This window comes from Aythya marila (assembly GCF_965140915.1).
Source record: "Aythya marila genome assembly, chromosome: 2".
NCBI lineage: Eukaryota > Metazoa > Chordata > Aves > Anseriformes > Anatidae > Aythya > Aythya marila.
This window is the reverse complement of record NC_139043.1, coordinates 21,349,169-21,363,699: the sequence shown is the minus strand read 5'-3', so window position 1 is coordinate 21,363,699 and position 14,531 is coordinate 21,349,169. Positions and strand designations below refer to the sequence as shown.

The 14,531-nt window shown below is 35.6% G+C and overlaps 2 protein-coding genes across 5 annotated transcripts in view; both read left to right on the top strand.

The window, feature by feature from the left end:
• The window catches only part of LOC309875291 (macrophage mannose receptor 1-like), a 35,424-nt gene extending 26,605 nt beyond the window's left edge, over nucleotides 1-8,819 (top strand). Inside the window, exons 24-30 of the mRNA XM_082754552.1 lie at nucleotides 704-869; nucleotides 2,291-2,437; nucleotides 3,655-3,771; nucleotides 5,153-5,320; nucleotides 7,094-7,123; nucleotides 7,731-7,985; nucleotides 8,266-8,819. Of these exons, the coding sequence (XP_082610678.1) occupies nucleotides 704-869; nucleotides 2,291-2,437; nucleotides 3,655-3,771; nucleotides 5,153-5,320; nucleotides 7,094-7,123; nucleotides 7,731-7,972 (870 nt within the window). The 3' untranslated portion in view covers nucleotides 7,973-7,985; nucleotides 8,266-8,819. The remainder of the gene's footprint in view (nucleotides 1-703; nucleotides 870-2,290; nucleotides 2,438-3,654; nucleotides 3,772-5,152; nucleotides 5,321-7,093; nucleotides 7,124-7,730; nucleotides 7,986-8,265) is intronic.
• Nucleotides 8,820-10,524: 1,705 nt separating this feature from the next.
• Nucleotides 10,525-14,531, top strand: part of LOC309875288 (macrophage mannose receptor 1-like) — a 35,108-nt gene continuing 31,101 nt past the window's right edge. For all 4 annotated transcript variants that reach the window (XR_014317010.1, XM_082754545.1, XM_082754543.1 and 1 more), the window contains exons 1-3: nucleotides 10,525-10,677; nucleotides 12,664-13,062; nucleotides 13,568-13,741. Coding sequence is in view for 3 of the 4 variants with exons in the window: in XM_082754545.1 (XP_082610671.1) it covers nucleotides 10,608-10,677; nucleotides 12,664-13,062; nucleotides 13,568-13,741 (643 nt within the window). In the remaining variant the exon portion in view is untranslated. The remainder of the gene's footprint in view (nucleotides 10,678-12,663; nucleotides 13,063-13,567; nucleotides 13,742-14,531) is intronic.

The following is a 14,531-nucleotide window of genomic DNA, read 5'->3' as shown; positions in this document are numbered from 1 at the left end:
GCAGTCAAAATTCCATTGTGATCAAGTTTAGATCACCAGACATCATCTCACCAGACTTCTAAATAAATGAGCTGGCCCTGCTGGTGCAGAGTGAGACACTGAGCTTCTTCCCGTTCTTTGGGCAGTGATCTTTCTCTGATTATGCTGAGCTCAGCAGGAGCTTGTGTACTTGTCCTTTTGACACTTAAGGCTTCTGTTCCTGTGTTGTTCTTTTGCTCCTAAGAAACTTCCACTTTTCTGAGATTCTCATAGTAACAGCTGTGGTTTACTCCTGTATGTTTCTCCTGCAGACTGTACTTGAGCTTAGAGTCCTTGTTTGACAGCCAGCTTCAGAGCTCCAGTTCCCCTGAACTCTCTACAGGCTTTGTGTTCCTGGTGCTCATGTTACACTTTGTGGTGACCTGACTCTTCTGCAACAGTGATTCTACCTCACAACATTGCCCAGCAAGGGACTGAGCGCCAGAAGTACCTGGGAAGCCCCATTTAGCTTTCAAAAAACCTTCATGGGTGGTGTTCTGCTGTTGTACTTTTACATTGCTTTTACATATTAATCAAATTAGAATTTGATTAATGTTCTAACAGGGCTTGCACAGAAATACAAACTGAGCTTCTAATATCACTGCAAGAAGGTGCATTTTATAAATCAGCTTATCTGAGTTTACAGTGTAGAAAAAATATATTAAAAAGTCTCTTTCAATTTTAGGGTTACGGATATTACAGATGGACTGATAAAAGGAAAATTGATTTTTCTAATTGGCACTACGGAGAACCAAAAGAGAAAATAGCCTGTGTCTACCTAGATGTCCACGGGACCTGGAAAACAGCACCTTGTAATGAAAAACATTTTCCTGTCTGCAAAATATCTGAGGGTAAGATGATTGATGCATGATGACATTTGGTTTTAAGGAAGAAATCTTGATGGATCTGTTTCAACTAAAGTACATATCTTTAAGTAAATATTACAGAATAATAACCCTGTGTGTGCAGTGTCAATACCTTTGTTTTGCATGAACAATGTTTTATTTTTAAGAAGTTGTTATTCATGGGCAAAGATCCTGCCATTTTATTGGACTCGGGTGATAAATGCAGTAGGATTTCAATGCTGCAGGCAGACAGGAAACACAGATTGTGAGAATACTAAACTTTTTACTACTTTAGAGTATAAAACATGAAACTTTTTGCTGACAGAGATTTTGTGAGAAGGATTAGAGCCAATAAAGCCCATGAAATATAAAATAATTTTTGTTCCTTCAATGTAAGTAGTGTTCAATAACAGCTTCATTGTAATTGTATTCTAAAAACTGGGGGAAGGAGGAGTAGTTATGTTTGGTTATTAATGAAATAGGAAGTCTGGTGACTGCTGATCATGTATGACAGTATTAGAAAAATAAAGTCTGTTGTAGGCTGAAACAAAAGTTCTTAATTCTCAGTGTTTCTATGGACTTCACAGAGGAATACTACAAATTAAAACACTACAGGCAAACTCTAGGATGGGAACTTTTTGTCCTTCATTTGTCCTAGGTCAACTGCTGTTAGCTGTAGTAACAGAGTTAATGGAAATTCAGAGATTCTTTTGAGCTGTTTTAGTGTAGTTCAGCTTTAATTTCTTCTCCAGGACATGTTCTAAGCTTTATCTCCATTCATTTGCAACTTTCATTTTACTTTAAAATGTATGTACTGACTGAAACTGTACTCACTGTTTCACCCCATAATGTCATTGATTGTGGGAAAATGTGAACCTTCTACACAAATATTCAATGAGCTTCCAATTATTTCATGTATTGTCAAACTGTTTAGAAACTTTATGTAAGAATTATCTCAAGGAGAATATTAGATTGGAAATTTCCTTAGTTATTTATGATTTGTGTTGTAACTCATTAAAAATCAAATTATTTGAAACTCTTGAGGGTTTTCTAGTTTTCTAGTTTTTTTATTCTTTTTACTGTATCTCTTATTTGTATGAAGTTGACAGTCATAAGAAATAACTGAAATTAAAAAACCTGAACACCCATATATTCTTTGGGCAGCCCAAGTTTCATTTAACTGGTAACACTGAAGAGTTCAGGCTCATATTGAACTGCTTAGCTGCAACTGAGCAGTTCTGCTCCTTGTCACTCTCCCCATAGTCACTGATAATTCTAGCAATTCAGAATACTTAGAATACTTTAAGTAGTTTTAAGAAAAGTTTTTTTTTTTTTAATTTTTATTTTTTATCATAAACTCGATTTCATATCTGAAAAACTGCAGTGCCTATTGAATGAAAGCATCCATAATATCACATTTCTTTTAGGTATACTTCCTTCTGATCCGCCACAGGATATTGGAAAATGTCCTGAATCTGATCACATAGCTTGGATTCCTTTCCGAAGCCACTGCTATTATTTCAATGCCAATGAAATGAGCTGGGCTCAGTCTGTGACTCAATGCATTCAGTCAGGTAATTAGTTTTACTCAAATGGAATTTCAATCTTGACATAGAAAAGAAAATCACATTTAAAAAGTCTTGAAAACTACTGCAATTTCTATACATATGTGTATATACGTATGTACACACATATGTATATATGCAGATTTAAAAAGAAGTCAGTGTCTCTTTTCCACCATTGATGCTGTTTGGTTTTCACTTATACTGAAATAAAGGTGATCAGATTTTTGTTTTGTTTTCTTTCTTTTTTTTTCCTTCTTTTTCTCTTTTGCGTTTTTTTTTTTTTTTTTTTTTTTTTTTTTCCCTTACCAGCTGTGCTTAGTTCTAACACTGTAATATTTGCTTACATATATATATGTTATATTTATTCACAAAATTTCTACTTTTAGTGAGATTTTAAAGTGGGTGAACTTCTTTCTGGCCATATCTCTTCTTTTCTGTATATCTTCCTATGCAAGGACAAAAGTAAATGTTATAATAGCAATCACTTATTTTTAACTCAGGCTGTGTGATCTGAAAAGGATTGCAAGTACTGCCTGACAGCCCTTGCTTTACCAGCGATGGGCTCCCTGGCAGCCTGCAGAGCCAGGGGAGGGCAAATGCTTTCCTCCCTCCTCTTGGAGGTCTGGACCTGGCCAAGACCATGAGCTTTGTCTGTCTTCCACCCACACTGGTGAATTGTCTGGTAGCCAGGTACATCATCCATGTCTTCAGAAGGCTGTGAAAAAGAAAAAGAAACATTATGCTGTCCAAATTAAATGTGTCCTGTTTCACGTCATTAGATCCTCTTAGCCCTCTTCCTCCAGCACTTCTAATTTGCAAACGCTTTCAGAAAAATTAATACTAGTTTGAATTAAAAACATGCTTGCTGTGCAGTTTTACCTGCTACATAATAACCTGTCAAGGCCATGAAGAAGAAATAAATAGCGATCCATAATAACCATCCATAACAAAAATATTATCCAAGCACTTGAAAAATAATGTGCTCTTTTATTATTTTTTTTTCCTGGTGTTTAAAAATTGCCATCCTTATTGTGCTTTCATGTTTTTTATTACAGACTCACAGTCTGTGCTTTAAGCAGTCTCTGCTTAAACCCTTGCTTACTCCTACTGTCAGGAAGGACTTTTTATAGTTAATCTTGTCCTATGTCAAAGGCTGAAACTTTGGCTGACTTCTACAGCAAGGCATATCTCCAACCATCTTCTGTTTGTTTTCTTATGTGTGATAGGTGGCACCTTGGCTTCTGTAGAAGACTTGGCTGAATCAAACTTTCTAGCAGAACAAGCAGACTTATACACAAGCAAGACCAGTGGCTTTTGGATAGGAATATACAGAAATGCAGATGGTAAATATTTGTATTTCTACATATAATCACAAATAGGATTCATGAAATGAACAGAAATACAATGTATTGCTGCTTTTGAGGAACTAATTCAAGGTAAAAGGTAGTTAAAACCAAACAAAAATAGATTTATAGCATATTAATTTAAAAACTCTTGAAAGTGTGTGGGTTTATCCAATAGGTGTGAAAGGCTGTAGAAAAGAAGTCAGCTTGGCTTCAGTTATGGATCTTGGCTATTCTCTGGATCCACCAGAGGGGATGCGCCTTCTTGCCAGCATGGGCACTGCCTCCATTCCAATATTTTTATTGTATATCTGGTTTAGTAGCAAAGGTGTGGATAGGTGTTGGGAATGTTTTGCCTCAAGAGGCAAAGCACAAAAGACACTATTCTATGGGAATGTAGGATGCAATGTGTAATTGAGACAATGATTGGGCCTCATTCCTAAATTCCACTGATTGGGAAGTGCTGTAATCTGTGACAATTTTGCACAGCTGCTAATTGGCTGCCATGTAACCAAGACTTCACAGAAGACACCTATCCCTGACGCATACCATTGATCATTCCCTCTATCTTTATCCTGGCGATGGGTCTCCCACTCCTGGTCTGTGAGAAGGCAATGCCCTCCCTGTTTGCTTTGTGCTCCAGTTGGGAATGCATCTCAGCAGGCCCCACCTTCTCCTGGCCAGGCAGTACCCATTGAAAGGACTGTGGGTGTCTGGTTGGAGCTCGATCACACTTCTCTGAATGGAGAAAATTAGGCTACCAGAGAAATCATCCAGTAAAAAACATGTAATTTCAAAAAACAAACAAACAAACAAAAAAACCACCACCACCAACAACAAAAAAAACCACAACATTAGTTTCAGCCCACAATGATTCAGAAAGGATTTTTTTTTATGATTCTGTTTAACTCATTGATAATTCAATATTTTTATTTTAGAGCTTATGCTAAACATAAATGTTTTAATTTTAAATAAGTGTATTTCAAGCTTTGCAATAAAAGTTCCTTAATTTTCAGCAAGTGCTGCTGAAAAAAGAATTTAGAAGGTCAAAAAAAAGAAAAAGTCTAATTCTACTTTGAAAAGTAGAACTCTAGAACGCTAGAACTCTAGAGAACTATAGAACTATAGAACTCTAGTTCTGTTTGAAAGTATAGTCCACTAGACAAGAAAACACGGAGATATGTAAATTAAGTGTTATGATTAGCAAATCCATAAATCATAAAGCTGAAATGCAATTATATTTTTTTTTAAGATGCGAATTGAGAGAAATAAAATGCATTAGAAAATAACCACAGAGGGGATTTTTGAAGAGGAAAAATAACACTAGTGAAGATCTTTGATGTGAAACTATTAGTATTGCTACTAACATTTGCACCACCAGGGCCGCTGCTTTGGCAAGACAACAGTGCCTTTGACTTTGTCAACTGGGGTGAAGAAGGGCCCTCAATGGAACAGCTTGATTACTGCGTGCAACTGTCTGCCTCCTCCGGGTACTGGAGTGCCATTCCTTGCTCTTCTGAAAAAGGGTTTATTTGTAAGAAACCAAAGAGTAAGTGACTTGTTTAATAATTGCTCTTGATGGTTATGGCTTTATTTCAGTAGTAATAATACAATATCTTTACTACAAAAGACCCACAATTTATGTCAAATAAAATGCTCTATTTACAGACTTATCACTTGTTTCAACATGCATCCAAAAATATTACAAATACATAGTATGTACTGTTCATGTTTTATTACTTTATAACTTCAGATTTTCTCACATTCTGTAATGAATATTCAATTAGTAACCAAAGATTATCAATGTTTTCCGGAAAATGTTTAAGCTCCTCTGTGGTTTTTCTCCCTTCCAACATGCACACGCATTTTCCTGGTAACATTAATTCCTGTTCTATGGAACAAGAGTTGCATCAATTATTTGCTTTTCTTCCTCTTGCTGCACTGTTACATGCTGTTCCAGCAAGAGATGGATGAAACAATTTCATTTAAATAATAACAGAACGGAAGCAGAATCCAGAGCACGTATAGTGACCTTTGAAAATAGTTGAAGTGTTTTGGTTAGCATTTATTTTTTTAATGTTGTGTTTCTGTGTAACTGAGGACCATCTGCTTTGGTCAGGAAGTAGAAATATCAGAATATAGTGAGCCAAGCAGCCATGTGGTATTTTTGAGTTCAACTGTTAATTTTGAAAAAGATTTATTTATTTATTTATTTAAAGTACAATTTCCTGCCCTATTTCGCAACCCCCAAGCTTCAGCACATTTCTGAGGTTCTGTCCTTTCTCCTAGCAGAGCAAAGCTGCAGCTGGTGTGGCAAACAACTGTACATGCTTTGGTAGTGGCAGAGCATTTTCTGAAATGGAAAATTCCTCTTTTAGGGCAACTTCTAGTTTTCTTTGGGTAGGTAGAGAAAAAGACACTACAGGAAGATAATGCCTTGTTACCAGTTATATCAGAAAGCACAAACTCAGGATCTACACATAATTTGTTTTGAGGGTTTGATTAGGAGTGGTCCTTAAGTGCCGTGCCAAAGTGCTGATAATATTCCCTTAATATTCCCTTGACACCAGGCTCTCCAGCAGAACATTCTTTCTGAATAAGTACCCTTAACAACACAGCGAGCCCTGCATCCTCCCAAGGGACAATTTAACAGTTGTATTTCATCCTTGCCCATGAACAGGCCAGAGCTTAATGTCGTGCTGTGCTTCTGCTGTGGCTGCACAGCTCCTTTTGCTTGCTGCACTGAAATGCTCAGGCCATAGGCCAGCTTGCACCCAGCTTGCACTGTCCAGTGTGCAGAGAAATATCTTGCAGACAGCGCCATCTTTGCACAGCTGGGAAAAACTTCATAAGAAAGCTTGAGTTGATAAATGTTATTACAGATGCGAATGGATTACAGTGAATTAAAAATCTGCTGGGTCTCAAAGGAACCGTGTGCTGTACAGGAAAATTGTCCTATAGCCTTAGCATTTGATCAAGTTGTTCCCATCTGCTGATGTGCAGACCCAACAATGACAAGATTTATCAGCCAGAGGGGAAGGGAAAGCCAGCCTGATGCAGTCAGGAGCTATCTGTGCTTGGAGATTATTTGGTTACTAATAAAGAGTCAAAAAGGAGGCTCTGAAATGCAAAACAATGTAGTTTCATACGTTGAATATCAGGTTGAAATCAATCACACATTTTCATTATTAATTTAACAAATGTGTTTCTAGAAGATGCGTTAAAGTAACCTTGGTGTGCAGGTTACCAGATATTTAGCTGAAAATGGTCTGTCAGGATGGGAATGCAATTTTGACGAAACATCTGTCTTTCTCTTTGACAGCTATTCTTAAAGTAACTGCAAATATGAAAGGTAGGCTTTATTTTTCCTTCCCAATAACTTCAAAGTGACATGTAAACAAACACTTGTATTTTTTAATGTATTGAATTTATGAAATTATGATTTTTTATAATTTCATATGATTATGATTTCATGAAATATAAAATTTATGAAATATATATATATATGCTTTATATATTTATTTATATGTTTTTAGTTTACTTAGTTGCCATTGAATTAATTGCCATAATGATTTAGCAGTACCTAGAAGACACGCACAGCATCCCAAGAAAACTAAATGCTTCGGTAAACTGATCACCCTCTCTTTGCTCCTTCATATGCTCTAATGTCTGTGAGGGGGCTGACACACAGACACTGTGACAGATTTTTAATACAGCTCTCATCCTAAAAAAGCATGTGAGCGTATTTACACCTTAACAACCACAGCATCTTTGTCAACTTCCTATACTTGCCTCAAGAGAGCAGTTGAAGAAGGCCATGTTGGAAGTTATATTCCACTTCCTTCATAAACATGGGTTCCTGATTAACACCACAGTAACTAAGGGGAAAATTAGTCCAGTAGTCTACATATTTTTGGCTCTAATAGGCACGCTTCTAATAACTTTGTATTTATTTACAGATGCCAAAAAAGACAAAGAACATGGTCAGAGCACTGTTTGGATACTTACTCTGGTCGTCATCATTTTAGTAGCGATGGGTTTCATGGCTTATTTCTTATTCAAGATCAAAACCCAAAGTGAGACTCAACAAGCAGTGAGGCAATATAGCACACTGCTAGAGCACAGCAGTAACCTACCTGGAGGAGACGATGATAATGATCCTGCCAGCAACAGAGAAAAAGATGAACACAGCATCATCTAATGTGATTACATAGGTAAACTGTAAAGTCGAGCTTAAAAAATAATTTAGCCAGAACAAAAGAAGTCATAATAAATGTTACATACACCAGCTTACATTATGAACTAAAGTAGCAATTATTCCTTTTGTATGGATTAAGGACTATTGCTCTATGCTTTTCAAGACATTCTCTCAGGACTAAGACTCAGAGTACTGTGTAAAATCACTAATTAAACAAGCATGACAAATAGAAGATCCAGTGTGTATCTGGAGTTAAAAGATATGGATCAATAACCTAGTGTTTGTTTTTTTTTTAGAGATCTGTGGCACCATCACACACAGAACAAAGTACAGATACACATTGAGCGTTCGACACCACTCAGCCCCAAAGCCTGCCTTTTGAGAGTGCATACTGATACTCAAATGAAATGGTGTTTGGAATAACCAGAGATTTACATGAATTGCTTTCCTCCATTATCACACCTTTATTACACACTAAACAAATAAAATTGCCATAATATTGTAACTTGCCATATTGCCTTTCTTGTCATAATATTGTAGCTATAAGTGAAATATTTGTCCTTCATTCATGGAGTTTCAGAGCTTCAATTTAGATTAGTGATATTCTTTGACAATGGATATTTTGCATCAATTAAATATTACATTATATCAATAAAGGATCTATATCTTACATAATAATACTTCAGTGCTGTTGAATTAGCATGCTAATGCTCAACTGTGTTATATGGATTGGTGACCAAATGAGTCATGTACATTATAAGATTATAAGGAAACACAGAAACATGAACGAGGCATATGAATAAAAATAAATGTAAATAAACTATAAAATAATGTGAATGCCAAATAAAGCTGGAAGAATCCTTTCCTGTTTTATTTCACTTGACACCTCATTTTTCTTTGCCTTCTCTTAACCTCCATCTCTCTGACAATTCAACTCATGATAGGACATTGTATTCATGCTTAACCTCAGATGGTTTGGGCCAGTAAGGCAGTGGGGCAAAGAACAGCATCTTGGTAGTGTATCATGTGTACTGTGCTGTTTGTTTATTCTATGTTGTCTACGCAAGACTGGGAAAAAGAAAAAAAAAAAAGGAAAAAAAAAAGAAAAAGGAAAAAAAAATAAAAAAAAAGAAAGAAAGAAAGAAAGACCTTAAGGAGGTCCTCTGGTAAAAACAGACCCTTAAAAAGTGCATAGAAACTGTACAGGTGAGGTTGTTGGGAAGGAGAGATTCATATGATGTTGGATTGGTGGTTGATGGATATTGAAGTCAAGAAGAAAATATTTCAGAGGACAGGAAATGAAGGGCATTCTGTGCTCGAACTATTTTTACTGTCGGTCCTCTTGATCTTACAATTTTTTATTTATTTTCCTTCATGTAAGTTAGAAAACGTACCAATGTTTATGTTTTTGTAAATACTGACATTGAACTAAATCCAGCACTCTTTGGTGGCTAGTGATAAAGCCAAGGCAAATGAAGAGTAAACAGAAAAACAAAACTATAAATATAACAACTAATAACATGATTTATAATTTTGATATTTTGATAGCTGATATCGTTAACATAGTTCTGCAAGACCCTATATTCTGTAAATGGATTTCATCAAGTCTTACATAAAGTGATGCATCATTCTTGCAGAATATACTAGGGGATTTGTTTTCATAATAAAGCTATGAAAACAGAGACAAAATTCTAAAGGTAATTTTTGCTGAATATCTTTTTCCTTAAAAACAAATAATGTATATTTTTTTGCCACATAGCTAGAATTGATTTCTGCTTAAGAAAGGGCTACAGCTTTTTTTTTTTTTTTTTTTTTTTTTTTTTTTTTGAGAATATTTCTTTTTGCTTGTCTCACGCATGGTGCAAAGAATGAATTTTAAGCGTTAAAATTCATTCATATTTTATGTATTAAGTAATTCTGAAAGGTAGTTTTCAATCTGTTTTGTTGTCAAAATCATCAATTAACAGAAAGATTTGTACAGATTTGTCTAATTTGCATTGGTTCGCCTGAGTCAAATTCACATGAAATTATGACACAATAGTGTCACCCATTGATAACCTGAAGAAGACAAAATGAATGTACGTACATAGTATTCTCTTTGTCAACTTTCCAACCAAAATTAAATCATCTTGTTCCAGTTAACTTTTCACACTGTGATAGTTAACACTGCTTGGCAAGCCAAATTAAATACATCCTTTATTGCAGTGACCTGCTATATATACCTGCATATATCTGTATATCTGGTCAAGAACTTTTTTTTTTTTTTTCTTTCAGTTTCACAGGCATGAGATTTAAAGTAAATACCCCAGAGAAGAAAAATCAATAATTAAATAATAATAACAACAACAACAATAACAATAAAAAATAGCAGAACTATGTCAAACTGTTCAAACTTGGTCACTTGCATCTGAATGGAAGGAAACAATTTTCAGATGCAAAGTTTAAATTTTGTAATCGTTTGTAGAATTCAAAATACCACACGTGACAGGATATTTCCTTATTTACAGCCCAGAGTTTTCTCTTTCAATTAAAACTCTCCAAGGAAGTGTTTTAGAAGGACCCAGCACCAACAACTCTTTTTGGATCATTACTTCAACAATGAATTTCTGTTCATCTTTTTGTGAATAAGAAGAAAGGAATGAAACCCTTGACTTTTTCTACAGTCTTAGTTTTCCTCTCTTTCGTTCATACTGCTTTTCAGACACTCGGTGAGTTTCATTCTTTATCCTCTGCAAAAATACATGTGAAAGTGGAAGCTTTTGTTCTCTTGCTCATTTCTTAAGCTCTTTAAGATTTTCATGCAGCTTGATTATCCTTTATTTCTTATTCATCCTAACTGGAGTTACAATCAGTAAAGATAGAGATATTGGTTCACTTTTAAAGAGAAAGGAAAAGTCTGGATAAGACAAAGCTAAGAGTCAGAAGTCAAGACAGTCATGCATTCAGCTAATGATTTCTTTTGGATGCATCTTAATTACTGGTTATGTCTATTATGTGAAGTAAATGGAAAGAGTTGTGAAAAATAAGAAAGTGTAGAGAATGAAAGAGTGCTTTATGTGTATATCCTGTCCTTAGGATGACAATGTGTAAGAAGCAATGGAGTCTGTGCTGTAATATTGGGGCAACTGAAAAAATATTGTAAAAGTCAGAGTCAAGAATGGCCCAGGAATAACCACTGCAACCTTTACTGTAAGGCAAAGAGATGCAGTGAATGCTCTGTAGCTGACTGTGAACAGACTTCAGCTGGCTTTCCCTTTTGACGTTAAAATAGTGATAAGGTTCAAGGATATTTTCCCTACCCATCCTTCAATTCATTAAATTTGTGGAGGATCAGGATATGAATTACAGCTTCTGAAAGCAGATACTGTGTCATGTGAGCTGTGCCAGCACCAGCCAGTGAAAAAAGGGTGCCTACCCTGCACTCTGCCAGATCACATGGGCCAACCCCATGTGATGGCCCAATCACAAGCATCACAATTATTAGTGAGAATTCCTATTATTAGACCCAATATGATTCAATTATGAGGGCAATGGCTGAAATTTTGTATATTACACTTTGCACTTAAGTAGTAATCTGTAATAATTAAAAGATTTAATATAAGTTAAAACTTATAAAATCTAAACTTATCACTATAAAAAACTAAAACTAAACTAAAGGAAAGAAGAAACTGTGTTGTAATTCTGAATCCAGATTTGAAGAAGTGAAACTTTCATAAATTACAAAGCTGTTAAAAATACACAGGACCTTCTGTGGAGAGAGAATATTAAACACAGATATAACAAGAATTGTCATAAATACATTAATCAAAATTTCTCCAGCACTTTCTATTCTGCTCAAAGTTCGACACTGACAGTGCCCCTAACATCCTGTCCCTAGCTTAGGAATTTACTTTAATGTTTGGAAGGGTATTGCATATTCTGTTGTGCTGTTACTCTTGGACAAATAGAAAGATGTTACAGGAATGTACAGACACATGCCTGGTATCTCTATATGCTGCCCAGTATTGGTTCTTGTAACAATTTCTGAGTGATTTGGTTGTGTTTATTTGTATTGATTTCTGATGATAAATGAATTACTAAGAGGATACTGGAAGAGGGCAAGGTAATAAGTCATCATTTTTCATCCTTAAAAAACAAACAAACCCCAAACAAACAAAAAAAATCAAATAAACAAAGGTCATGTGAAAAACAAACAAACAAACAAAACAGAACATGTCAATTACAGAAGGCAAAGGTCAAATAAACTTAACTTATTAGCTTTATTAACCACAAATATAGTCTGGTGGAAATGTATGTGCAGGAAGTGATGGCAGACCTCTGAATATTCAGTGAGGCCTCTTTTAGAAATCTTGAAAGAAATGTATATTTCATCATGGATGTGGAAAAATAAAATCCAGTATACTCATGAAAATTCCATTGTACTGATGATATTTTTGAAGCTACGTCATAATATAATTTATGTATTGTTATTGCTCTGCACTATATTTACATGAGATGCATTTATTTTTCCTTACCAGAAAGAAAGAAAAGGCTTGAAAATGCTGTCTGACGTGACAAAAGTGACTCAAATTTTGTCTTCTGACATGAGTCAGGAGATTAGCATAGAATTGTCAACAAAATACATCTCTCTCCTTACAAGGTCCCTCATAATACGTTCACGATAAATACATTAATTCTGATTATTTTTTTTACAGATGATAAAATATTTTTAATATACAATGAGGATAGCAAACAATGCTTAACTGCTCAGAGATCTCATGAAGTCACAACAGCTGCTTGCAACAAAAATAGCGAATTACAAAAATTCAGATGGGTGTCTGACCAGCAGGTGATGAGCATGGCATTTGCACAATGTCTGGGAGTGCCTTACAAGCAAGACCAGTCTAAAATTTCTTTGTATCCCTGCAACAAGAAAAGTGAATTCCAAAAATGGGAGTGCAGAAATGCAAGCTTGGCAATCCAAGGGGAAAATTTGTTTCTCAGTGCTGGCAAAAGGAGAAAAGACAATATTGTACTGAACAAGGTGTCAGGTACAACAAATAAATGGAAGATCCATGGAACCAGGGATGACTTGTGTTCTCAAGGCCATGAAGGTAATGTTTGAAGATTAATCCTGACAGTGTCATGTACTCACTTGTTTGCCATCACAGACTTCTTTTATTTCTGCTCCCCTTAGTCTTAGCAGCTGTTCCCACTGAAGCAATGTTGGATGATCAGTTCACACACTCAGGCTGCCATTCCTCCATCCAGAGATGCAGAGGTGCTTGGCTACAGAGTGAAAAAAAAAAAAAAAAAGTCATTTTTTTCTTCTATTTCTTTACTTTAAAAGCAAAGGTGGATCTAAGTTATTTTAGTGATTAGCTTTATTCTAAGCACTTTATTTAATTAAACAAGTTTAGTTAAATAAACTAAAGCAGTTTACTAGTACTAGTGAAATTGTATTATCATTCTTGGATGAAAGACAAAAATCCTTAAGGTTTTTACCAATAGTAAACATAAGGAAATAATTCTGTACATGCTACCATTCTGTTACACAAGATATTTTCAGAAAATAGAGATTCCTATACGTATATTATCATTTCTCTTTTGTCCCCTCAGATCTGTTTACACTGCTAGGAAATGCCAATGGAGCTCCATGTGCCTTCCCTTTCAAGCTCCATGGTAAATGGTACACTGGGTGCACGGCTGCTGGCCGGTCAGATGGCTTGCTCTGGTGTGCAACAACACCTGACTTCGAAGTGGATCACTTGTACGGATTCTGTCCAACAGTCAGTAAGTCTCAAATGCTGAAATAGGTGTTATCACACAGCATTGTTAGGTAAATACATCAATACTGAAATGCTGTTACAAACATGGAAAGGAAAATTCTTGTGGTGGCTTTATTTTACTAAAAGATGTGTTGCCATGACATAACCTTCCTTACAGAAGAAACAGAACACATCTCCTGTGAGTCTACAGTCAAACTGAAGTTGTCTGGGTATGTCCATCAGTAGTTAATACCTGAGAAAATACCAATATGTTTTAAATATGACCACATTTAGCCAAATCTCAAAAAAGAGATGCTACTCACAGTCTATAATTTTCCATACCCCATTGCTATTTGTGGTAACGGTAGTACAACTGTCTCCATCCATGCAAATCTCTATTCTGCGCGACAATATTGGTCTACAGTCCATGGGAAGGTAGTTTGTTTTCTGAAAACAAAAAGGAAGAAGATTGGTTCACAGGTCTTACTGGAAGAGCTGCATCATCAGCCTTTCGCCTGTAAAGTTTCCCACGTGATGGCTTCTCCCTTGCTTTGCTTCATGCTACACTGAAAGCCAACAGATAAATGTATGTGCATCTGAGAACAGACTCTGAAGGACAGCAAAATATAGTGTTACTGAAAATAATGAAAATACTGCCTAATATTTCAGTGTTATACCACAGACTCATTTTTCAATCAAATTTGTCATTTTGATAGATAGGAGAAACAAGGTTCAGCTCATAATCAGCCAACAACCACCACCATCTTTTTCACTGACATTACTGAAGATGACTACCTGGTGCAATATTACACACA